The sequence below is a fragment of the Scyliorhinus canicula genome, chromosome 9 (assembly GCF_902713615.1).
Source record: "Scyliorhinus canicula chromosome 9, sScyCan1.1, whole genome shotgun sequence".
NCBI classification, from domain to species: Eukaryota; Metazoa; Chordata; class Chondrichthyes; order Carcharhiniformes; family Scyliorhinidae; genus Scyliorhinus; species Scyliorhinus canicula.
This window is the reverse complement of record NC_052154.1, coordinates 17,394,740-17,421,464: the sequence shown is the minus strand read 5'-3', so window position 1 is coordinate 17,421,464 and position 26,725 is coordinate 17,394,740. Positions and strand designations below refer to the sequence as shown.

The 26,725-nt window shown below is 47.2% G+C and overlaps 1 protein-coding gene across 1 annotated transcript in view; it reads right to left on the bottom strand.

Moving 5' to 3' along the window:
* dusp22a (dual specificity phosphatase 22a) overlaps window positions 1-26,725 on the bottom strand; it is a 167,930-nt gene that overhangs the window by 34,804 nt on the left and 106,401 nt on the right. The window contains exons 5-6 of the mRNA XM_038806287.1: window positions 19,746-19,820; window positions 19,432-19,603 (exon numbers count right to left, since the gene is read on the bottom strand). Of these exons, the coding sequence (XP_038662215.1) occupies window positions 19,432-19,603; window positions 19,746-19,820 (247 nt within the window). The remainder of the gene's footprint in view (window positions 1-19,431; window positions 19,604-19,745; window positions 19,821-26,725) is intronic.

Sequence of the window (26,725 nt, the reverse complement as noted above, 5' to 3'; positions counted from 1 at the left end):
AAGTCTGAGAACGTGCACTTACAGATTCAAAAACAGCTTCTTCCTCGCTGTTACCAGACTCCTAAACAACCCTCTTAAGGACTGATCTGATCTCTTCACACATCTTCGCTACTGGGTAGTACTACACTCCTGTATGCTTCACCCGATGCCTGTATCTCTGCGTTTACATTGTTTATTTTATGTTTGCCCTGTTATGTATTTTCTTTTCATGTACAGAATTATCTATTTGAGCTGCATGCAGAAAAATACTTTTCGCTGTACCTCTGTACACGTGACAATGAACAAATCCAATCCAATCTGTCCCCATTTTCTGTGTGTTTTTGTTCAATTCCCCCAGGGGATGGGGAATTTGGTGTTCTTTCCTCTGCATTTATTGATTGGTGGGGGGCAGCATAGAGAAAGAAATGACGCAGCAGGTTGTTATAATCTGGAATCCCCTGCTTGAAAGGGCGGTGGAATCAGATTCAATGTTAATGTGCAAAATCAAATTGGATAAATTCTTGAAAGGGAGGAATAATATACAGAGCCATAGAGCCATAGCAGGGGAGTGGGACTAGAGCCAGCACAGGCAATGGTTTAGCACACTGGGCTAAATCGCTGGCTTTTAAAGCAGACCAAGGCAGGCCAGCAGCACCGTTCAATTCCCGTACCAGCCTCCCCGAACAGGCGCCGGAATGTGGCGACTAGGGGCTTTTCACAGTAACTTCATTGAAGCCTACTCGTGACAATAAGCCATTTTCATTTCATTTTCATTTCAATGATGGGCCGAATGGCTTTCTTCTGTGCTGCATCATTCTCGGATTCTATAAAAAGTCACGGGAATGTCATTCCATGGAAAGGCTTTCCCATCTTCCAGTCAGCAAGTAACCTTGTTCTGTTAACATAATAGTACTATCGATCCTGCAGGTGCCTGAAAGATGTGCTTGGCTAATTGCCCAGTTACGTGATTCATATGAAGAGCTCAGTGCGGCGGGAAGTCACAGATTGAGAGCTGTGTGCGGCAGACCCAGACGATTCAACCTGATTCAGATCACAAGTATCAAAATTATACGCCTTAATTAAATTTAAGATAGGAAAGCACCCTGGAATTTTTTTTTATGGATTTCAGTCAACGATTCTATAGGGATAGGGGACTTTTATTTTAGCTTGCTATGTAAATTTGGAGGGCAAAATTGCCTCGTTTGCATCGATGTGATGAAAACATAGCTTTTCTCTCTATGTTTTATTATTTATTGGACGCGTTCTCGCTAACCATAACGTAGACAGGAATAAGGTCCAGCTGGTGTTTCAGATAACTAAAGAGAATATACATTATTAATGTTGACTTACTAATAGCGACATCTCAGGGTAAGGGCCCATGATGTCTATGGTTTGCTTGCTGCCTTTGTTTGGCAATCCACCAACATGCCCTTCAAAGTACTTCACGACACACTAGGAAGGGGTGAGGGAGGGTTCCATTACCTCAGGGGAAGGTGAGGTGATTCTATCAGTGACCTTTTTAACTACAGTAAAATAATTTGGCTTCCCTCTTGTCTCACTCAAGTGTGAGTAAGTGAGCTGGTGCATGTTCAACATCAATTCTATGATGGCACGCTCTCAGAAGGCAGCAGTGACTGTGATATCATAGATAGAATTTGCAGTGCAGAAGGAGGCCATTCGGCCCATCGAGTCTGCACCGGCTCTTGGAAAGAGCACCCTACCCAAGGTCAACACCTCCACCTTATCCCCATAACCCAGTAATCCCACCCAACACTAAGGGCAATTTTGGACACTAAGGGAAATTTATCATGGCCAATCCACCTAACCTGCACATCTTTGGACTGTGGGAGGAAACCGGAGCACCCGGAGGAAACACACGCACACACGGGGAGGATGTGCAGACTCCACACAGACAGTGACCCAAGCTGGAATCGAACCTGGGACCCTGGAGCTGTGAAGCAATTGTGCTATCCACAATGCTACCCTGCTGCCCGTGACACAATCTCATCTCCAGTAGTGAAGGAGACATTTCAAACATGCAATTTGAAGGTGTTTAGAGGTGAACAAAAAGAAATGCAAGTGGTAGAATGGCTTCTGCACATTAAAGGGTGTGGGCACGATTTAATGAAAATGAAACAGAGTCCCACGTCGAGTGTGTTTTGCCGAATGATCCCGGCGCTGGAAGCGGCGAGAGCGACCCCGCAATTAAACTGGGCCTCAGCAAGGAAAGCCCCACTGAGGCCGCACTTAGTCCCGTTTCCTGCACTAATGATCGTCGCTCGCCAGTGCAGGAAGAGATCGGGGTTCCATTTCTAAATGGCTCCCTGATCTCTAGACCCCCTCCCACTGTGGCTTCCAGACCGCCCCCCCCCCCCCCCCCCCCCCCCAACTCACCAATAAGGGGGTCATCAAGCCCCTCGCAGCCCACCTTATAAGGTCTGGGCAGCCCCGGACCCAATCCCTGGCATGGGCGTGGTGCCATGCAATTCACAGGGACATAGGAATTAGGAGCAGAAGTAGGCAATTCAGCCCTTCGGGCCTGCTCCATCATTCAGTTAGATCATGGCTGATCTCTTCCTGGTCTCAGATCCAGCCCCCTACCTGTCCCCATATCCCTTTGACCCATTTTTTTATCAGAAAAAAAATCTATCTCCTTCTTGAAACCATATAATGACTTAGATTCCACCACACTATGGGGCAGCAAGTTCCACAAATTCATCATCCTCTGTAAGTAGTTCCTCCTCAACTCAGGTCTCAAGGAATATCTGTGACCTGGACACCCTGGCAGTTCCAGGGTGCCTGGGTGGCACTGCCAGGGTGCCAGGCTGGCAGTGTCAGAGTGCCTGGGTGGCATTGAGGTGCAAGGGTGCCACCCTGCCCACAGCCTGACCACCTAAGTGCGCCCGATCGCCTGGGAGATGCCCCCAAGTGCTGGTACACGTGGTCCACGTTTATGGAAACCAGTTCTAAATGATGCCCACTCGAGATCTCCAAAGCGAGACTGTTAGATCCCTGTTAGATCCCGGGATTGTTAGATCCCAACCTTACTGGCGGAATCCAGATTGCGACGCCTTGCAGGATCTTTTTAAATTTCGGGGGGCATTACGGGGCCGGTAAATTTTCGCGAGAGTCTTCTCGCGACACTTACCAGCCTGGTCGCATCCCGAGTCCGGCCTGTTGCATCTCGAGGCGGGCATGGCGAGGCCGTTAGGTCGCGCCCTGTGTCTCAGTTCAGTGAGACCTCCCTGGATGTACTTCTGGGGGCTGTGAGGAGTCAGGGAGAAATACTTTTCCCACCAGGAAATTTGTATCGAAGACCAAGAAAACTAGGCTAGAGGCTGGGGAAAGGGTCAGCAGCAGATGCATGATGTCACACCGCTGGACTCAGTGCTGATAATTACCTCAGTTTCCATCGCATCCCTCCTCACATCGACTTCATAGCATTTTAGAGCATAGAAACAGGCCCTTCGGCCCTCCATGTCTATGACGATGATCAAATGGCAATCTATACTAATCCCATTTACCAGCACGTGGTCCACAGCCTGCTGTGCCTTGGTGATTCAGATAGCCACATAGCGGATAGCACCTTGCAGGTGCATTCATCCATCTGTGTCGAAAGACTTTCCCACAAATCACCATCTTCATTCCAATTCCCTTTCGATCTTATGCAATATCATGCCTCTCCTCAGAGTCACCCTCAGCACTGGACTCTATCCATCAGGTGAACATAGGCACTTACACTCACTCATACCCTCCTTTTTCCCCCTTTGAAGAGAGCACAGAACACCAGGAAGAAGAAGTGAACTAGAGGGGTCCCTCTAAACATCTCACAGCTAACACCTGCAGAGGAGAGGGCACTGGGGGTCTGCCTAGTTTCTGTGCCACTAGCCAATGGCCATGGGGAAACAGGGAGCTCCCAGCTACCTGATCACACAATTAAATAAAATCCATCTGCATGTCGTATAACACTCAGTCACATTGACTTGATCGAAACAGCGAGTGAAACATGATCATCTTCACCGTGATGATGTACAACACCTTGCCAGGGCTAATTCATGTTTTGCATATTCCACAGAGTCTTCACCTGTGCAGCAGAATTCTGCATCTTTAACATTCTGCTGATATGGAACTCGTTGGCTTGCTGTTGGGTTTGGGTAGTTGGGTTTCTGACGGGTATCAGGGCGCCAGGCTTGCAGTGGGTATTGCCTCACACATGCCCCTTAAGTTTGCTTCCAGGTGCAAAGAGATCAGGGAGGATGGATTCCACAGGGCAAAAGCATCATTGCTGCCACCTGAGAATACTGCACACAACTGCATAAATATATTTTTTGTGCTTTCAAACCAGCTGCCCAGTGATGGAGTGGGATTCCCTCGCTCCTGTTCTTCTCGAGGGTGCCTGGACTGCCTCGTGTGTGCAGTTAATGACATCCTGTGCCTGGGGGAAATAGGCAGCGCTGCAAATCCATTCCAAAAGGTGACCCCCGCCCCTTTCTTCTGCTCACCTCCCTTCTCTTTCTGCCGATCCCCCTTTCGCTCTGCTCGCTCCCCCTTCTCTCTCTACTGGTACCCCTCTATCTCCCTCTGCTGCCTCCCCCCTCTCTCTCTCTGCTGGATCCCTCCCTCTCTTTCTTCTGGTTCCCCCCCCCCCCCCCCCCCCCCCCCCCCCCCCCCCCCCCCCCCCCCCGCACACACTTCCGGTCCCCTCTCTGCTTGTTCCTCCCCTCTCTCCCTGCTAGTCCCCCTTTTCTCTATCTGCTGGTTCCCCCTCTCTCTCTGCTGGGCACCTCGCAGCAGTCTGCTGTAGGTGCTGTTTTGGATTCTGTTGCTGGTCACCTTAAGTCCTCACCTGAGGCCCAGTCTGAGGCAGTGTAGAAACACATCCTGGTGTGAGGGCAGCATAGTGACGCAGTGGTTAGCAATGTTGCCTCGCAGCGCCAAGGACCCAGGTTTGATCCCAGCATCGGGTCACTGTCCATGTGGAGTTTGCACATTCTCCCAGTATCTGCAGGGATCTCACCCCCACAATCCAAAGATGTGCAGGATAGGTAAATTGGCCACACTAAATTCCCCTTTAATTGAAAAAAAAGAATTGGATACATCCTGGTGTGTTGGATCAAATCTCCAAAGTGCAGAAAGTAAGGTCTAAATTTTACAACGTAGCATTCAGAGCGGGTACTGTGAACTAAACGTTTCAAATAGCAGGTTAGAAAGCTGTGAACATAGAATAACAGAATCCCTAAAATGCAGAAGGAGGCCATTCGGCCCATCAAATGTGTACCGACCCTCCAAAGGATAATCCCATCCAGGCCTAATCCCCCATCCTATCCCGATAACTCCACGTAACCTTTTCTTTTTTTGGACACGAAGGGGCAATTTAGCATGGCCAATCCACCTAACCAACACATCTTGGACTGTGGGAGGAAACCAGAGCTGCTGGAGGAAATGAGCAAATTCCACACAGCCACCCAATATCAGTCCCGACCCCGGGACCCTGACGCTGTGAGGCTGCAGTGCTAACCACTGTGCCACCCTAGTTTGTATTTGTTGTATTTATTGATATATTTGTCTGATATTACTCTACTCTCAGCAATTGTCATTGTGTGATCATCCTGGTAAGTTTCAGGAAGTGTGGAAAACCCATGGACTTCACATTAAAATGATTGTTTGAACCACTCGTGCATGGAAATTGTCAGCAAGCTGCTCCCAAGGGGTTTGCACACTGTCCTCCTAGCGTTGGAGTCAAATGCGGACTTTTTGCACTGTCATTTGTTCCAGTCTAAACCCCCAATCCCTGCTCCACAACCAAAACCACAAGCACTTCTGCATTAGTATCCATTCCCTTACATCAGTAACGTCTTTCCTGAGGTGGTGGGGTTGACTGACGGTTCTGTCTGTTGTGAAGATCTGAGATAAATTAGAGCCAGTAATTCGTTTAATCCCTCTAAAAGTTAGCTCTACTTGTAGAGCTGAAACGAGTAGAGATATTTAACTTGTCCTGATCTCATGAAGAAATCTATGGGTGTATTGTGCTGGCAGGAATTCCATGTGAAAAGTGAGCAACGCAACAACTGATCCTCCCCACAGAAAACTGCTGTTGCTAACTTCTCGGAGGTTTCGAATATAGCCTGGGATCCAGTCTGCTATTCTTGAAGCAACTGGTTCATTAATCTCCTTTAGGGAAGGAAAGACAACAGTGCCTTGCATTTATGCAGCACCTTTAATAGAGTAAAATGTCCCAAAACACCTCATTATCAAACATAATTTTACACTGAGCCAAATGAAGAGGTCAGACTGCCAAACATTTTAGGTTGGTTTTAAGGACCACTGCGAGTGAGCACGAGAAGCAGTGAGGTTCACAGAGCGGAATCCAGGATTCTGCGTCTTGCCAGCTGAAGGCAGTCTCCAATGGTGGATTTAAGGGAACTCGGGATGTGCAAGAGGCTTGAACTGGAGGAGCTGAGAGATCCCGTAAGGTTGTGGAGCCTGCACTCAGAACCATCTTTTGGCCCTGGTAGGAAGCTATTTTTGTCATCAAGCACTGCCTTATGGTCATGTTCCATGGGAGGAATTTTACAGGCCTTGCTTGGTGTGGGCCGAGCTGTTCAATCCACAAGGCCCAATCTGGAGTGTGATGGAATATTATCTACTTGTCTGGATGAGTGTAGGTCCAATAACACTCAAGAAGCTCGACATGATCCAGGACAAAGCAGCCTACTTGATTGACACCCCATCCACCACCGACACACAGTAGCAGCCGTGTGTACCATAGAACATACAGTGCAGAAGGAGGCCATTCGGCCCATCGAGTCTGCACCGACCCACTTAAGCCCTCACTTCCACCTTATCCCTGTAACCCAATAATCCCTCCTAACTTTTTTGGACACGAAGGGGAATTTAGCATGGCCAATCCACCTAACCTGCACATCTTTGGTCTGTGGGAGGAAACCGGAGCACCCGAAGAAAACCCACGCAGACACGAGGAAAACGTGCAGACTCCGCACAGACAGTGACCCAGCGGGGAATCAAACCTGGGACCCTGTGAAGCCACGGTGCTAACCACTGTGCTACCATGCTGCCCTGAAGACCCTCTAGAAGACGCACCACAGGAACTCACCAAAAGCTCCTTCAGACACATGGGAACACCACCACCTGGAAGTTCCCCTCCAAGCCACTCACCATCCTGACTTGGAACCTTAACGTCATAGCTTCACTGTTGCTGCGTCAAAATCTTGGAAATACTTTCTTAACAGTACTGTGGGTCTATCTACACCACAATGATTGCAGCGGTTCAAGAAGGCAGCTCGCCATCACCTTCTCACAGGCAACCAGGGGTGGGCAATAAATGCTGGCCGAGCCAGCGATGCCCACAGCCTGTAAATTAATTTTAAAATGTCTATTTACTTTGGTAGGACTAGAAAATCCCACTGGCAGGAGCATCCATAACATTCTACCCCATGTGATGGCAGCATCTAGCATTACTCATTGGCACAGCTTGTCATTGTTCAACTGTGAAAACCTATCTCATGCAATGCCTTTGTTTTTTTTCAATGTTGCTCCTAAAACCCATCATAAGCGAAGCAGATGTATAGTGGGCGGGAATTTTTAAGAATCTAAATCTGACCAAGATCAGTCATCAGTTCCGTTATCCAATTCCGTTCAGTTTACAATCAGCCACGACAGTCACGTGCATCGCAACATATCTCAATAAGTAAAATTAAGGCTTCAAGTATTTCGAAATGTTTTTGTTCATGTGCTCTCATTCTCACAACATGCTTATCCATGTCGTCTCCTGTCACTGAGAGCCAGTGGAAATATGTCTTGGTGCTTAGTTCAGAGAAGTGCCATATCTTTGGCTGCATTCCACCAACCTTCCACTAGGGCATCGAAAATACTTCAGAGAATCATTAAGATCTCTATCGCTGATGTCGGACCTTAAATACAGTTCGCTTCTCCCAGACTGAAACTAACTCACCTGGTGATCATCAGTTATTTGAGAAAGGAAGCATATGAATGGACGTCTAGATTACACTGCCTGTGGTGTAGAACATGTTATTGCTCCATATAGAGACACTAAAGGTATTCTCTGTTTAAGAACACATTGCCTATTCCAATTCAATACACACATACTCTGTCCACCGTAACTCTATGCATTACTGCCTTATCTATTTTCCAAAGCTTTCCCTTATTTCTCTGGCATTCTCTGGTGTTGCAAACTGACTTCAGCTTGAAATGTTTGCTATTTATTGTCAGTTGGGAACACCTGCTTATCCTTGCTTTAGTTTCAATTCTGCTGCTGCTTATTTTGGCATTAATAACCTACTGTGTGTAAAGGAGCTAAATTTCCATTCCCGCAACAACAACAAAAAAGCACAGTTGTACCATTTTCAGATTCAGGGAAGTGGGGTGGGTGGAGGGGGTTGGGGTGCAGTTGGGGATTGGGGGGAGCTAATAACACAGATCGAGTGAGATATTTATCCATTGATCTCACTTAGAGAGATACCACTTTGAAAAACTTTGCTCAGCCACATTAAAGAGAGGTGATGGTGTGGTGGTATTGTCACGGACTGGTAACCTAGGGAGCCAGGATTATGCACTGGGGACCTGGGTTCAAATCCCACAATGGCAGACGAAATTCAAATTTCACAAAGATCTGGAACTAAAACCATTGTCGTAAAAATCCATCTCTTTGGGGAAGGAAATCTGCCATCCTTAACTGGTCTGGCCTACATGTGACAGCAATGTGGTTGACTCTGAAATGAAAGCCACTCAGTTCAAGGGGAATTAGGGATACTCTGCCAGTGATGCCCACATCCAACAGGAAGAGAAAGGTCAGTCAGATAATATAGCCTTTCACAAACTCTTGTAGCCTTCCACAAATCACACACAAGTTCATGAATCATCTATGGGGCAGTGCTCAATAAATGCTTCCTGATTTCCAATGGCAATCAAGTTCATGTTCAAACCTGGACATTGAACAGGTGATCCCTAATATTCCTTCTCCCCCACAACCACCCCAAGATCAAAATCACAGAGTATTCAGATACAAAGAAGGGTCATTTTGTCCGGCCAGATTTACATACCTCTAGAATCACCTCCTCTATTCCAACTCTCTCCCTGCACCCTTTAACAATTTCCTTTTTCAAGCAACCTTTTAAGACCCTTTTCAAGAAATTCCCTTTCGAAATTTCCCTTTTATCTGCTTCAACAGAATTCCATATTCCATATTCCTCGCCACTCTCTTGCACCATTTATAATCTTGAAGCCCTCTCCCCTTCGTAACTTTCCCAACTCTAATTTTTAGAAAAGCCTTCATTCCTCAAGACTATCTTCATAATTGGAGCCACGCATCGCTGGTCCGATCAAACAAGGACAGTAAACTTTGTGTTACTCGAAACTCTATCTCCCAGAATCCCCTGTTAACCAGAACGTCTAAAGTTCCCAGAATACAAACCGTCCCTTTAATTTGTATTTTGATAGAACCATAGAAATGTTACACCGAAACGTTTGGCCCATCTTGTCCATGCCAGCCCAAGGACACCCAGATGCCGCTTCTAATCCTGCCTTCCTGCACCCAGTCCATAGCCCTGTAGCTTACAGCACATACGGTGTGGATCCATCCAGGTACTTTTTAGAAGAGTTTAGGGTCTCTTCCTCCAAACCCAACTCGGGCAGTGAATTCCAGACCCTCTGCATAAAAACGTTCTTCCTCATGTCCGCTCTACACCTTCTGCCACATACCTTGAACCTATGTCCCCTGGTACTAGAATTCTCCACCAAAGGAGACAATTTTATCCTGCCCACTCTATCACTTCCCCTCATAATTTGTACACCTCAATTTAGTCACCCCCTCGGCCTTCTTTGTTCCAAGGAAAATAATCCCAACCTCTCCAATCTCTCCTCGCAGCCACACTTTTCTACCCCTGGCAACGTCCTTGTAAACATCCTCTGCACTTTCTCCAGAGCAATAACATCCTTCCTGTAATGTGATGACTAGAACCGCACACAATACTCTAGTTGTGGCCTCACTGGTGTTTTGTACAATTCCAATGTTAATAATAATAATAATAATAATCACTTATTGTCACAAGTAGGCTTCAATGAAGTTACTGTGAAAAGCCCCTAGTCGCTACATTCCGGCACCTGTTCGGGGAGGCCGGGAAGGGAATTGAACCCGCACTGCTGGTATTGTTCTGCATTACAAGCCAGCTATTTATCCCACTGTGCTAAACCAGCCCAGGCAGCTGCAGTGCTAACCATTGTGACACCATGCCACCCTGATCTCAGGATGACTTAATCCGATGAGTTTCCGCAAGATCTGGAAACAATGTTGAGGAGTCCCAAAGCCACTGCCTCACAACACGGTACCACTGCGCCACCATCTCTGGGAATGAGACGATGATGGAGGAGGCTGGAATATTGCATAGAACCATAGGAAGGCTATGGTGCAAAAAGAGGCCATTCAGCCCATCATGTCTACACCAGCCAAAAAAGAGAAAAAAGCAATTAGCATCCCACTTTCTGGCATCTGGTTTATATCCTTACTTACATATTCTATACCTCTGCCAATGAAGGAGAGCATTCCATATGCCTTCTTTACAACCTTGTCCACTTGAACTGCTGCCTTTAGGGACCTGTGCACCTGTATGCCAGGATCCCTCACTTCATCCACCCCTCTTAGTATATTCCCACGTATTGTGTACTCCCTATAACTGTTTGACCTTCCTAAATACAAGACCTCACACTTCTCTGTGTTAAATTCCACCTGCCATTTTATCACCCACTCCACCAACCCATCTATAATCATTTTGGAGATTATAGCTATCCTTCACACCGTCCACCACTCAGCCAATCTTTGTGTAGTTTGCAAATTTTCCAATCATGCCCCTTCCCCCCCCCCCCCCCCCCCCCCCCCCCCCCAAGTTCACGTCCAAATATGTAACACAAATAGTAAGGGTCCCAACACCACTTGAAACAACTTTCCATTTACAAAGGCAGCCATCGACCATTACCCCTTTGCTTCCTGTTACTAACCAACTTATTATCTAGTTTGCCGCATTGCCCTGTGGCTTTTATTTTTTTGACCAATCTGCCATGTGAGAACGCCTTGCTGAAATACATGTAGACAACATCCACTGCACTACCTTCATCAACCCTTCTTGTCACTTCCTCAAAGAATTCAATCAAAATTGTGAGGCAAGACCTTCCTTTATCATATCCATGCTGGCTATCCATGACTAGTCCATGCCTTTCTGTGTGATAGTCAATCGTATCTCTCAGGATTGATTCTAATAATTTGCTCACGACTGACGCAAGACTAACTGGCCTAGAATTGTTTAGTATTTCATTTTTAAGCAATGGAACCAGGTTTGCATTTCTCCAGTCCTCTGGTACCTCCACTATATCTAGTGAGGATTGGAAAACCATCCTCAGAGCATCTGCTATCTCCTCCCTGACCTCCTTCAGCAGCCTCGGAAATAATCCATCTGGCCCTGGCAACTTATCAACTTTCAAGGGTTCCAGCCCTTCAAGAACTTCCTCCCTCTTTATGATCCAATATCTCACAGTGTGCCTCCTAGACTACTATATCTGCATGATCCATTTCCTTTGTAAACATGGATATGAAATATTCATTCAAAACCCTTCCCACAGCCTCTGCATCTACACACAAGTTCCCTTCTCCTTCTCTGATAAGTCCCACTTTTTCCTTAACTAATCTTTTACCATTAATATATTGGTAAAACATCTAATGGATGTTCCTTAACTTTACTTGCTAATCTTTTTCGTAGCCTCTCTTTGATTTCCTTATTTCCTTTTTACTTCGCCCCTGCGCTCCCTATACTCGTCTAGGCTATCGGCAGTGCTTAGTTCTTTGTGTCTACCATACGCTTTCTTTTTCTGTTTGATCTCGCTTTCTAGTGCTGCCCACTGGTTTGCCCCTGATTTATCCTCTAGCAGTGCTGGCCAGTCCACCTCAGCCCAGTTCCTTCTCATTTCTGCAAAATTTGCCTGCCCTCAGTTCAAGACTTTAACTCCTGCTTATCTCTGTCCTTTTCCATGGTAATGCTGAATCTAACTGAATTGTGATCACTATCCTCGATATGGTCGCCAACTGTCACTTCACCAACTTGCTCTTCTTCGTTCCCCAAGACTAGGTCTACAATTGCATCTCCTCTTGTTGGGTTTGTCACTAATTGGTTGCAAACATTTCCTGGACGCACTGCTTGAATCTTTCTCCCTCAGTTCCTCTTATATTATTTAAATCCCACTCGATATTGGGATAGCTAAAGTCTCCTACTATTATTGCCCTCTTGTTCTTACAGGCAGAAATGTGTGTACCTATTTGATCTTCTACCTCCCTTTCACTATTCGGGGGTCTGTAGTATACTTCCAGTAGTGTGACTGCCCCTTTTTCTATTCCTAAGCTCGACCAATAAAGTCTTGTTTGTTGACCCGTTTAGTATGCCATCCCTTCTCACAACTGGAATTGATTCTTTAAACATTAGTGCTACTCCCACGCTATCATGTCTGAAGACTCTATAGTGTAGTGTTGAAGATTAGAAGTCAAACAAATATTATTCTTTACTTCCTGAGTACTTGTACATTAGTTCAGGCCCCAAGTGTTGCACTGTTTTCGGTAAATGAAACTCTCTGTTAACCAGCAGTTTTTAAATGTATTTTAAAAATAAATTTAGAGTGCCCAATTCATTTTTTCCAATTAAAGGGCAATTTAGCGTGGCCAATCCACCTAGCCTGCACATCTTTTGGGTTGTGGGGGCGAAACCCACGCAGACACGGGGAGAATGTGCAAACTCCACACGGACAGTGACCCAGAGCCAGGATCGAACCAGGGACCTCAGCGCCGTGAGGCAGCAGTGCTAACCACTAAGCCACCGTGCTGCCCGTTAACCAGCATTTTTGATTAATTTCCCCACACATGCTGGGCACTAAAGATTGGACTGTATTTGCCACAGTACACTGCTATCAGTGCGATGTAAGGCAGAGAGTGGTTTAATAAGCATTTCTTCTTACAATAGTTGTACCACACTTCCTTGCATTTCTTATTCAGTGGGTCCCTGCTCTTCTCTCTCTCGACCAAGCCTTCTGCACCTTTGGAATTCACACAAAGTAGGACCGCTAATATTGGCTACACTTTATTTCTCTACAGGAGATGTGTCTCAGAGAATGAATGGTTCAGATTTAAATTTCGATAAAGAACAAGGAAAGGTTGGATACAATTACAGTGGCAAATGACTTGACTTTTTTAAACTGTTCCTGATACTATTTAACATAACCCCAGCCAATACGGGAATTTAACCACACTGTTGGCCTCACTCTGCAACAAGAACCAGCTGTCTAGCCGGTTGAGGTTATTCATGAAGGCCCACCTTCTCAACCTTGCCCTGAGGTGTGGTGATCCACTGGTTAAATCACCACCAAACAGCTCTCCCCCCTCAAAGGTGAAAGAAACCTATGGGGCACGATTCTCCGCAAATGCGGCGAGTCGTAAAAGCTGCCGTGAAACTGGCCGTGTTTCACGGCAGCCTCTGCGCCCCCTCCCAGGACCCGATTCTCCCCCCCCGGCGGGGCTAGCAGCGCGGCCCCGTGAAGCACGGAATCGCGGGCTTAGCGACCGTCGCCGCGCATGACGTCAGCCGCGCATGCGTGGGTTTGACGGCTCCAACCTGCGCATGCATGGATGACGTCATCACGCAGACGCGTCAAACCCGCACATGCGCGGGCCGTCATGCCCCTCAGCCGCCCCGCGGACTGATCCTGCGGGGCGGCGGAAGAACAAATAGTGCGCGGATATCGGACCCGCTGCCTGCGATCGGTGGCACCGATCGCAGGCCCATGCCACCCTTGGCACGGCCATGGTGCGGCCGTGCCAATCGGTGGTATGGTTGTCCGGGACGGCACTTTGCGGCCATTTTCACGAACGGTGAGAGCAGGTGTGATTGCATTCGTGAAAACGGCCGTAAAGGCCTGGGAACTCGGCCCATCGGCCTGGGGAGAATTTTTCGTTTTTTACGGCGAGCAGCGATTCGGGTCGTGGGGCAGCCGTGGGTGGGGGGGGGGGAGAATAGCGGGAGAGCCTTCCCGACAATTTTCACGCCCTCCCGCTATTCTCCCCCCACCCACGACACGAATCGCTGCTCGCCGTTTTTTACGGTGAACAGCGATTCTCCCCAGGCCGATGGCCGAGTTCCCAGGCCTTTACGGCCGTTTTCACGAATGCAATCACACCTGCTCTCACCGTTCGTGAAAACAGCCGCAAAGTGCCGTCCCAGACAACCATGGCACCAATTGGCACGGCTGCACCATGGCCATGCCAAGGGTGGCATGGGCCTGCAATCGGTGGGCACCGATCGCGGGCAGCAGGTCCGATACCCGCGCACTATTTGTTCTTCCGCCGCCCCGCAGGATCAGTCTGCGGGGCGGCTGAGGGGCATGACGGACCGCGCATGCGCGGGTTGACGCGTCTGCGTGATGACGTCATCCGCGCATTCGTGGGTTGGAGCCGTCCAACCCGCGCATGCGCGGCTGACGTCATCGTGCGCGTCAGCCGGCGTGACGCTTGGCGCGCGGACTTAGCGACGGTCGCTAAGGCCGCGATGCTGTGCTTCACGGGGCACCGCTGCTAGCCCCGCCCGGGGGGGAGAATCGGGTCCTGGGAGGGGGCGCGGAGGCTGCCGTGAAACACGGCCAGTTTCACGGCAGCCTTTACGACTCGCTGCATTTGTTGAGAATCGCGCCCTTAGACTATGGCAACTTTACTTTATTTAACATTACTAGAGTCCATTTACCAACATGGATCTGTGACCTATCCTCAGCTTTATTTTCATTCCACTCAGCAACGCGGTTTAATGGAACGAACAAAGTCCTGTTTTGGCCACGTTTAGCGAGATGTTTCCTGGTGCTTGCAGCACTGTGAACCGATATTAAACGCGACTCATTTTCGAGCCTCGGTGAGGAACGCCCTGCCGAGGTCACACTTAGACTCATTTCCTACACTAACAAGCTCAGCTCACCAGCACAGGAAGAGATCAGGGCACCATTTTCCAACCTCTTGACCCTCCTCTACTCCCCGGACCCCTCAACTTCCAAACTTACCAATTGGGGGTCCTCGAGACCGCTGCACGCCACTTCATAAGCGCACCCCCGGGTCTGATCCCCAGCACGGGAAACCTGGCACATGGGCACCTTGGCACTGTCAGCCTGGTACCCTGGCATGGTTTCCAGGTGGCATCAGGAGTGCCAGGGTACCACCCTACCCAGAGCCCAACCATCCCGGGAGATCCCCCCCATTCAAGTACCGTTATGCCTGGTCCACGTTTGTGGAAACCTGTGCTGACAGCATCACGTAAGGTCTCCGAGGAAGGCTGTTTGATTCCGCCTCTTGGGTATCTCTTCAAGTCAGACTAACGACTCACTTGAATATGCAATTCTGGATCCCACCTACTGAGGGCGGAGTCCAGATTGTGATGTCCCGCAAGATCTCATTAGATCATAAGAGGGATAACGAGCAGCGTAAATCTCAGAAGACCTCTCACGAGATTTTACGGCCTCGATGCATCACTAGTTTGGGCACGGCGTAACCGGTAGATCGTGCCCATAGTTTATTTCCCGCTTCCATGTTTCTCCACCTCTCTTGTATTTCAGCTGGTGGCTCAAATACTCAAGTGGCCTTTAAACTGCCTGGAATGCAGGATGAAGCCCAGGTACAGTCAAGAAAAATGCTGGAATGCTAATGCTTTGTCAGGCAATCACTTTTCCCAGGTTGAATAATCCCCAAGAAGATGTTGTTTACAAAATCTAAACACTGGCTTCTTAGTTTAATTAACATATTTATACTAATTGAAACTTGAATGCAAAAGCCATCTCCGAGATACTGAATATTGTAAATTCTGGCGGCCATCTTAGACCCTGGAAAGCGGTCAGGGTAGTGCAGTGGGTGTTGTCTACATGGATTTTAGTAAGGCATTTGACAAAGTTCCACATGACAGACTGGTCAAGGAAGTATATACATGGGTACAGGGTAATGTGGTGAATTGGATCCAAAGTTGGCTTAGTAACAAGAAATAAAGGGTAATGGTCGATAGCTGCCCTTGCGAATGGAAAGCTGTTTCAAGTATTGTTCCTTAGGGCTCGGTGTTGGGACCCCTGCTGTTTGTTTTATATATTAGCGATTTGGACTTGAACCTGGAGGGTCACAATTAGGACAGTTGCAAATGACACAAAAATTGGCCATGTAGTGGACAGTGTAGAGCAGGGGTGGGCAAACTTTTCCGTGCAAGGGCCACATTCAGAAATTCACAATTTTAAAGGGCCGCATAGTATATTAAGTAAAATAATTACTTCACCCGGTTATGATTCTGGGCGCCTCATATAGAACATAGAACAGTACAGCACAGAACAGGCCCTTCGGCCCTCGACGTTGTGCCGAGCAATGATCACCCTACTCAAGTCAACGTATCCACCCTATACCAGTAAGTAACCCAGCAGCCCCCCCCCCCCATTAACCTTAAAAAAAAATTTTAAATTAAAAAAAAACTTTTTAAAAAAAAAATTTTTTTTTTTTTTAATGACTTGGTGGGCCGCATAAAGACCTTTGGCGGGCCGCATGCGGCCCGCGGGCCGTAGTTTGCCCACCCCTGGTGTAGAGGATAGTTGCAAGCTCCAAAATGATACAGGTGGGTTGGTGAAGTGGGCAGGAAAGTGGCAGATAGAGTTTACCTCTGATAAGTGTGAGGTCATGCAGTTAGGAAGGTCAAACAGTAAAAGGGAATACACAATAAATGGGAATATGCTGAAAGAGGTCGATGAACCGAGAGATCTTGGCATGAAAGTGCACAGGTCCCTAAAGGTAGCAATACAGGTAGATATGTTTGTAAAGAAGGCATATGGAATGCTCTCCTTCATTGGCAGAGGAATAGAATACAAATGTAAGGATGTAATGATGGAACTGTATAAGACACTGGTGAGGCCACAACTGGAGTATTGTGTGCAGTTCTGATCACCACATTACAGTAAGGATGTAATTGGTCTGGAGAGAGTGCAGAGAAGATTTACTAGAATGTTGCCAGGGCTGCAGAATTGTAGCTATGAAAAGTGATTGCAGAGGTTGGGATTGTCTTCCTTGGAACAGAGAAGGCTGAGGGATGACAAAATTGAGAGGGGTGGAGATAGAGTAAACCGAAGCAAGCTGTTTCCCTTGTTCAAACACCAGGAGTCATAGACTCAAACTAAGTGGAGTTTATAAGAATGAAAGGTGATCATAGAGAGATCCAAGATTTTGAAGGGATGGATGGACGCTGAGACATCGTTTCTGCTGGTGGGGCAATCTAGAACACAGGGTCTCAGGCACAGGATAAGAGGGCCGATCATTCAGGACTGAGATGAGGAGAAACTATTTCACTCAAAGGGTTGTGAATATTTGGAATTCTCTACCTGAAAGGGTCGTGGAGGCACCATTGTTGAATAAATGTAAGGCCGAGATGGACAGATTTTTAGTCTCGCAGGGAATCAAGGGATATGAGGAACAGTTAGGAAAGTGGAGCTGAAGGCCAAGATCGGCCGTGATTGTATTGAATGGCAGAGCAGGCTTGATAGGCCATGCGGTATACCCCTGGTTCTAGATCTTGTGTTCCCATGTTCTTGTGTTCTGCAGCCTTACATTTATCCAGAACAAAATGGGGAGAAATTTGTTCATGTGGCCCTAGAGGTGCTAAGCAGGTTTACATCAATTTATCAGCTTAGACAGCATTGATATCAATGAAGAGCACTGCACAGATAGTGGCCCATGGTGCTGCCTGGCCCTAGGGAATATATGTAAATCTACGTAGGACTGCGGAATTTCTCCCTCTTAATCATTCATTTACATTTGTACGCAAAGAGAGTTCTGCCTCCATCTATCTAACCTTAAGTGACAATGTGGAATTAATCATACTTCAATACATTCTCGGAAAACCTACAGTGCACATTTTCTATTGCTTTTAGATCTTTCCTCTGAGGGAATTCCCAAAACAGTACTCAGTAATGTTTTGGGAGAATCGCACCCTAAAGTGGGGTGATTCGAGCCAGATGTTTGAGAGCAATCCAGACTGGTATTCATCCACATTTAGTCCTTTTTTTGCAGCTTAGGGAATTTCTCTCTGGTAAATCCCACACTTCAATTGTTTTTCTGGAGTGGGGAACAAAAGTCACCAACAAGAACGGCTCCTCAGTGATCAGAGCACCATTTTAAAGGATGCCCAGATCGCAAAGTGAGGTCAAGGGTTCCCTCACCTCCACCCATGATATACCGATCCCCTGCACACATCGCCAACACCTCTAACTCTTGACCCCATGAGGGGTAAACCCCCCCCCCCCAACCATCACTAAAAGTCTGAGACCCTACGAATACAACCCAGGTGTGAGGGTGACCCGGGTCACACTTATTTTGAGCATTGGGGCATCCACCCTCCCGGGCATCCCCCCTCCCCCCCCCCAAGTGAGTATACATCGCTATGGGGATGCTGTGAGCACTCTGCCTTTAGGGCCCTCCCTTTCATGCCCCTGCCCTTTAGGCCTCCCCGCACTCTTCATAACCCTCCCTTCATTCCCCTCTTTAATGGGTATAGACCCCTTCCGGCCCACCCCTTGGCATTGCCCCTGGCACCCTGGCAATGACAACATGGCACCCTGTAGCGCTAGGTCGGGACTGCTAGGGTGTCAGGTTGGCACTGCCTTGGTGCCAGGGGCACTGCCAAGGCAATGCTCTGTCCTTTCCCTGACCACTTCCTCCGAGACCCTCTGCCTGGCCATCGTGCCTGGTCTCCATTTGTTTATAGGGGACAAATTTACGGGGCTGGAGAACTTGGAGTAATTGTATGAATTGTCCAAGGGGAGTGGTTTTAGGTACCTGCAGACCAGTGGAGGCCTCGGCGATGCGGCCGGTGACTACCGGGAGCTGGGCAAATGGGGCCTCAAACGGGCTGTGCATACTTAAATGAGCCTAATTGAAATTATCTGGATCATGTCCAGCGAAACCCGTTTTGGGCCTCTCCTGTGATGCACCTGGCGCAATGGGATCAGCACTGGGTGCAACAGGGTAGGAAGGTCGCGCACTTAATGTCTAACAAAGGTTTCCCTCGCATCCAGTCTGGATGTAATATAATCTACGGAAATTGATTACTATGATGAGTCAGAAACTCCAGTTTTGTTGAACCCTGCGATTTCCAACGTGAACGACATGGATTCCTTCTTCATTTAGTATTTTTTACCGATCTTTCCCAACAACAGTCACAGCCACACATATTTAATGTCAGCAACAATCAATGGCAGAGCATACTTTATGTGAGTTGTGATGGACATAAATGCGTAGGTCTATATATTGCATTTGACTTCTTTCACATTGATCATTTCAGACTGAAACTCAGAGACGCCAGGACATTGCTCCTGGGCTGCAGTTACCTCTTTTACGAGAGTCACCTCAAACTCTTGTAGCTGTTGCTGGAAGCCAAAGTTCGGGCTGACGAACGATCGAGCAGCCTTCACCGCAGACAAGCACTCTTCCCAGCCATGGTCAGTCACAGTCATGAGGTAAGCCACCACCACCGTTGTGCTGCGTGAAACTCCGGCTAAACTGAGCCATGAGAGGCAGAAGGATGATAAAGGAGGAGACATTTAATAAGGTATCATTCTGCATGATTCTATGAAGGAAGCAATAGATGGACCTGGATTGATATCCAAAATTTACAACACTAGGAAGCTAACAGTGCACCTACCAGTGGACAATGCACCCTCCTCCTTGCATTCGACATTCGTGGATAAACTTGATACACTCCTTAAAGTGCTTCATCCTAGGAGATATAAATCAATGATTTACATTGAGAAGTCCATTGACAGTATTTTTTAACACAGTTCGGACACAACGATGCAAGGTAGGCTGTCTTGTGAAAATACGTTGTCCACCACGGCACGGTGACACAGAGGTAGCACGGTGGCACAGTGGTTAGCACTGCTGTCTCACAGCTCCAGGGTACCAGGTTCAATTCCAACCTCGGGTGACTGTCTGTGTGGAGTTTGCACATTCTTTCTCTGTGCCTGCGTGGGTTTCCTCCGGGTGCTCCGAAAGATATGCAGGTTAGGATAACTGGCAATGTTATAAATTGCCCCTTAAGTTTCCAAAAGGTTAGGTGGTGTTACGGGGATAGGGCGGGGGAATGGGTCTTAGTCGGGTGCTCTTTCAGAGGGTCAGTGCATACTCAATAGGCCAAATGGTCTCCTTCTACACTGTAGGCTTTCTAGGATTCTATGATTTTTCTCCAAGAGCTTTCTCCCTCTGCAGATTATCATAATAATAATCTTTATTACTGTCACAAGTCGGCTTACATTAACACTGCAATGAAATTACCGTGAAAAGCCCCTATTCGCTATACAATGGCACCTATTCGGGCACACGGAGGGAGAATTCAGAATGTCCAATTCACCTAACAAACATGTCTTTTGGAACTTGTGGGAAGAAACCGGAGCACCTGGCGGAAACCCACGCTGACAGGGGGAGAAGGTGCAACCTCCACACAGTCAGTGACCCAACCGGGAATCGAACCAGGGACCCTGGTGCTGTGAAGCGACAGTGCTAACCATTGTGCTACCATGCCACCCCATGAGGTTATCTTAATGTGACAATTCTTTGGCAGTCATATTGGGGTCTTTGCTGGTGGTACCAAATGCCCTGACAACTAGTGGACAGCAACAGTGTCTTTTCTTTTCCAGCGTTTGTGAGTGGTTGCAGAACCCTAGGGTGTGAAGAAGCCATTTTGCTACAGATGTATCTGCACTGGCCAGTTTATTCATTTGTTGGCTATCAATTCTGCTCCATCTCCCCACGGGGCTCAGCAATTGTTCCCAAAAATCATGACGCTGTCGAAAATATCCCAGGAAGAAGTCTTACAACACCAAGTTCAGGTCCAAAAGGTTTGTTTCGACTCACTAGCTTTCAAAGCACAGTTCCTTCCTCGGGTGAATGAAGAGGTAGGTTCCAGAAACATATCTACAGACAAAATCAAAGATGCAAGACGATACTTTGAATGCGAGCATTTGCAGATAATTAAGTATTTACAGATCCAGAGAGAGGGGTAATCCCAAATTAAAGAGGTGTGAATTGTCTGAAGCCAGGACAGTTGGTAGGATTTTGCAAGCCCAGGCCAGATGGTGGGGGGGGTGAATGTAATGAGCCATGAATCCAAGGTCCCGGTTGAGGCCATACTCATGTGTGCAGAACTTGGCTATAAGATTCTGCTCGGCGATTCTGAAAATATCCCAGTCCAGTTCTGCACACTGCAGGAAAGATGTGAATACTTCAAAGAGGGTACAGAAAAAGTTCACAACAATGGTTCCAGGGAGGGGGGGAACCTCAGTCACACAGATAGATTGGAGAAGCTGGGGCGATTCACCTTGGAGAAAAGAAGGTTGAAAGGAGTAAAAATAGAAAGTGCCGGAAAAAACCCAGCAGCTCTGTTAGAGTCCGTGGAGAGAGGAACAGAGTTAACATGTCGAGTCCAGCCTGAATCGTAACCGAAGAGAGGCAGAAATGTGGTGAGATTTGATGATAGGACATTTGATGGAGATGGTCAAAATCATGGGAGGTGCATTCAGAGTAGATAGTGAGAAACCGTTCCCGTTGGCGGAAGAATTGCAAACCAGAGGGTGCAGGGTTAAGCTGACTGGCAGCATCGTGGACGGTAAATTGAGGAAAAACCTGTTTACGGGACGAGTCGTTAGGATCTGGAATGCACTGCCTGAGATTCTGGTGTCGGCAGATTCAGTCGGGGCTTTCAAAAATTGGAATTGGAAAAATGCCTGAAGAGACAGAAATTGCAGGGCGTTGGGGACAGAATGGGCAAGTGCGAATCGCTGAGCCGCCCTTGTAGCGAGCCAGCATTGACGCGAGGGGACAAATGGCCTCCTTCTGTTCTGTAACCAATTGGCGATAAATCAGTAACAGAAAACGGCCCTTTAGTTAAAGTGAAGGTTTTAATAGTTTTCAGCAAAGGTAGTGGCGACACTGCTCAAAAATATTCGCTAAAAACCATGAATCAAATAATTTCTGTATTCCACTGACAAGAGCTCTTGAAAGATATTACACTTGGCAGCAATGCACCTTGCACATTCCTGTAACATTCCTTTTCCCATTCAAAACGCTGTTAACCTATCAGTATAATGTCATACAACTGCATGAAACTATCTTCTCCTTTTAGGCTGTTCTTTCGAATTTGTACTCCACAAGATTATTTATTTTGTGTAAGTGTCTAAATCAATATGCAAATTGAACCTGAAGCTGAATAACTGAACTATAACAGTAACATTACCTCTCTCTTGCTTACCATCCAAAAGGTGGAACAATGACTGGTTTCAGGTCCAGGTGATTTTAACTGTCTTTCAGCAATGAAACATGTTTTCAGCTGTGTCTTCAGCTGTGTTAGCTTAATGAATTGATCGTCATAAAGGGCATCTTTGAAGAAAAGATCTAAGCCGGGATTCTCCGTTGGCGGGATCCTCCTTTTTGCCGGCAGTGCACTCACGCCCGTGGATTTCCTGACGGCCACAATGGGAAAACCCATTAGTCGGCTCCCGGGACGGACCCCTCTGTCGGCGGGGGCGCGCCACGCCAGAAGACGGGCCTGGCGGGACGGAGAATCCCACCCCTGAGATTTCTGAGAAGAAGATTAAAATAAAGATTTTGATAAAAATTTTAGAGCACCCAGTTTTTTTTTCCCCTATTAAGGGACAATTTAGTGCGACCTATCCTGCAGATCTTTTGGGTTGTGGGACTGAGACCCGCGCAAACACGGGGAGAATGTGCAAAATCCACATAGACAGTGACCCGGGGCCAGGATCGAACCCAGGACCTCAGCACTGTGAGGAATCAGTGCTAGCCACTGTGCCAGCGTGCCGCCAAAATAAAGATAAAAATATAAATATGATATCCAATGACACCGTCCTTAAAATTATGCTAATTTACCAACTTAACAGAAGCTATTGAACAATTTGACCTTAGCTCATGAATTTCAATTTGTTGCAAATCCTCCCAAGTCTACAAAGAAAAGGCAACCTATACAGATCATTACAGCATTAAAAGGTTCGCAATTATATTTATTTTCTTCCCCATTATATTTTCTACCCAATGCCCCCTGTCGGCTGCCCCCTCTCTTGAAACAAATGAGCCCATGTTGGTATCAGACATCGATATCCCTCTTCCTGAACTCCTGTGGGTGTCAATTCCTTGCTTGGGTGCAATTCCACTGGTGCCGGATAGCATCCACTATCATTAATGGGCCATCTCCGCACTTTCATCCTATTAAGAATGGCAGTCACTTTTCCAAGGGGGGAGGCCCAATCGGAAGGAGGGCCCACAAGACAGGGCAGATTTCCCCCCGGGAGAGCTGGGTGCTGCTGAAGCTGAAAGATGAGGTGCTCTCAAAAACCTTCTGAACATTTGAGAATGAAGAGGTCCAATGTTGGTAGTGCCATCAGTATGAAGGTAGAAGAATCCCTCCACAGGGATTGTTTTGGCATTGATAGTGCACTTTCACCCTGGTAACTCCTTAATAAGTGAGCCTTTGGCTCCTGTAGTCTCCCAGCCTTCCGCCTGGAGGCTGCCACCTGGAGGCTGTCATGCACTGAAAACAGCTTTGACGTTGAGAAAGTGATACTGTATTGCCTTTGGAAAATAGCCCCCAAAAGAGAACCTTAATTGGCCTAATTCACTGCCCACCTCTGTGGAGTGAGTTCCCAACTTTGCACCCATTCCTCCCGTGGGAGACTCCCCCAGAGGCTGGAATGACCCCAAATGGTTTTCCCCTGTTTCCCTGGACCCCTCTGGCTCCAAACCCATCTCCACAGAGCCGGCAGATTTCAGCCCAGAGAGCACGGAAGCAGACCAGTGTCAATTCCAGCACCTTGCAATCCCCAGATCGTTCCCCAAAGCCCTGACATTTTTTTCCCTTCAAGTCTCTATCTAGGAAGTTGCTAGTGAAGCTGCTTCCACTGCTTTCAGGCGAAGCGTTCCAAATGCATTTCGTACAAAATTCTCCTCGTTTCACTTCTGACTCTTATGCCAATTAACTCATTTGTTAAGGGGCTGGTTTAACACACTGGGCTAAATCGCTGGCTTTGAAAGCAGACCAAGGCAGGCCAGCAGCACGGTTCAATTCCCGTACCAGCCTCCCCGAACAGATGCCGGAATGTGGCGACCAGGGGCTTTTCACAGTAACTTCATTTGAAGCCTACTCGTGACAATAAGCGATTTTCATTTCATTTTCATTTTCATTGTGTTTAAGTGGTGTGAGATTCATACAGAAGGTGTCTAGGGATACTGTTGTTTCTATTGCTAAAAGCTAAATAGGACACCAACTCTCTTGCTCTTTTAACAGAGTTGCTCTTCTGAATCATTTATCACTCACCGCAAAATCCCCAAAATAACAATTTGCTTCTGCATGTAAATCGCCCTCCTATTTGAATTATAAACCAAGAACAGGCAATTATTTTATTCTGTAACTAAATAGATTGCTTCATCATTTCCTGATGCATTATTAAAAGATGTGACAGGCTCTATTTCTGACTTTAAGCATTTAGAGCTTCTTTTTCATTCAGAGGCCTGCATTTTTTTGTTCTCAGAAAGCCTCCCCAAAGGTTTCTGTTTTTAGGTGCCAATTCAGGCTAGACACCCAGTCCAGTAGTTGCAATGCACCTGCAGTCTCAAAAGTCACAGAGACCATGAGATTGAGAAGCAATGAGTTCACACAGGTACATTGGAGCCTAATCTGCCTTTCAGTAAGATCATGGCCGACCTGGTTGTAACCTCAACCTCACCTTCTTGCCTACCGCCAATAACCTTTCACCCCCCCCCCCCACCCCCCATGTTACGTTACCAAAGAAACGTATAGGATACAAATACAAATTACAGAGAGAAGTACTCAAACTTGATAAAAAATGGTGCCTTTTCATTGGTTGTGCGGTGGGGGTGGGGGGGGGGGGGGGGGGGGGGGCGGGAGGCACGCAAGAACTGCTGATGTATTAGAAGTTGGAGAAAGTCTAGCCCATGGCTGAGACAGAAACAAGCATAAGTCAAACAAGTACTGACATTTCGGAATTTGGGCCATACGTCACCACTTGTCACTGATTGGCTGTGCTTCCCATTAGTCCCAGTTGATACCAAACGTCACCAGTCGGATATGTCTCCAGTTGGAACCAGTTGTCGCCAATATCCAAACACCTGCCTTCTACTTACAACATCCGGAGGCGAAACCATGATTTATACAGCAGCTTCATGCTAACTGGGATCCCGAAATGCCTCATAATTCAAAACAACCTACTTTTGACCCTTACCAGGCTGATATTAAAGTGAGTTGTGCCTTCTGACTGTAAATTGGAAGCATTGATTATTTTTAGTAGTTGTACGACAACCCAAGCCTTATAGATGTATTTCACTTCATGTGACATGAAATGTTAGGGGCAGCACGGTAGCATGGTGGTTAGCATAAATGCTTCACAGCTCCAGGGTCCCAGGTTCGGTTCCCGGCTGGGTCACTGTCTGTGCGGAGTCTGCACGTCCTCCCCGTGTGTGCGTGGGTTTCCTCCGGGTGCTCCGGTTTCCTCCCACAATCCAAAGATGTGCGGGTTAGGTGGATTGGCCATGATAAATTGCCCGTAGTGTCATAAAAAGTAAGGTTAGGGGGGGGGGGGGGGGGGTTGGGTTATGGGTATAGGGTGGATACGTGGGTTTGAGTAGGGTGATCATTGCTTGGCACAACATCGAGGGCCGAAGGGCCTGTTCTGTGCTGTACTGTTCTATGTTCTAAGTCTACTATTTTCACTTACAGGTATTTAGCGTTCCATTATGTACTTGCGCACACATGAGTATGGCCTCAACCGGGACCTTGGATTTATGTTGCATTACATTCACCCCCCACCATCTGGCCTGGGCTTGTGAAATCCTATCAACTGTCCTGGCTTGAGAAAATTCACACCTCTTTAACCTGGGGTTACCCCTATCTCTGGATCTGTAAAGACTTAATTACCTGCAAATGCTCACATTCTAAGCATTGTCTTGCATCTTTGAATTTGTCTATGTATATGTTTCTGGAACATACCTCTTCATTCACCCGAGGAAGGAGCAGTGCTCCGAAAGCTAGTGTGTGAAACAAACCTGTTGGACTTTAACTTGGTGTTGTAAGACTTCTTAATCTACTTGTCTATATGCATTCAATACAGCAGAATCACTTCAAATACTCGAGTAAAAGTTGTCAGACTCAAACCCATCCTCCATCCTCCTGCTTTCAAAAAGTAACACATTTAATTTGCAGATTCCACACTTTAACATTGTCCACCTCCCTTCCATTCTGGTTTGAAACGTAGATTAAAAAAGAATCAAATTTCAAAACAGAAAGATGCACCTAGTCGCCGGGAAGAATGCAGGGCAAGTACATTTCAGGTTTAGTCGTACCAGCTGAAACATAACCAAACCAAGCATGGCTTTTATCTTGGACGAGATCATAGAATTCATCACAGACCCCCTACAGTGCAGAAGGAGGCCATTCAGCCCATTGCATCTGCACCGACCCTTTGAATAGGCCCACTCCCCTGCCCTATCCATGCAATCCCATCTAACCTACACATCTTTGGGCACTAAGGGACAATTTAGCATGGCCAATCAACCTAATCTGTACATCTTTGGACTGTGGGAGGAAACCGGAGCACCCGG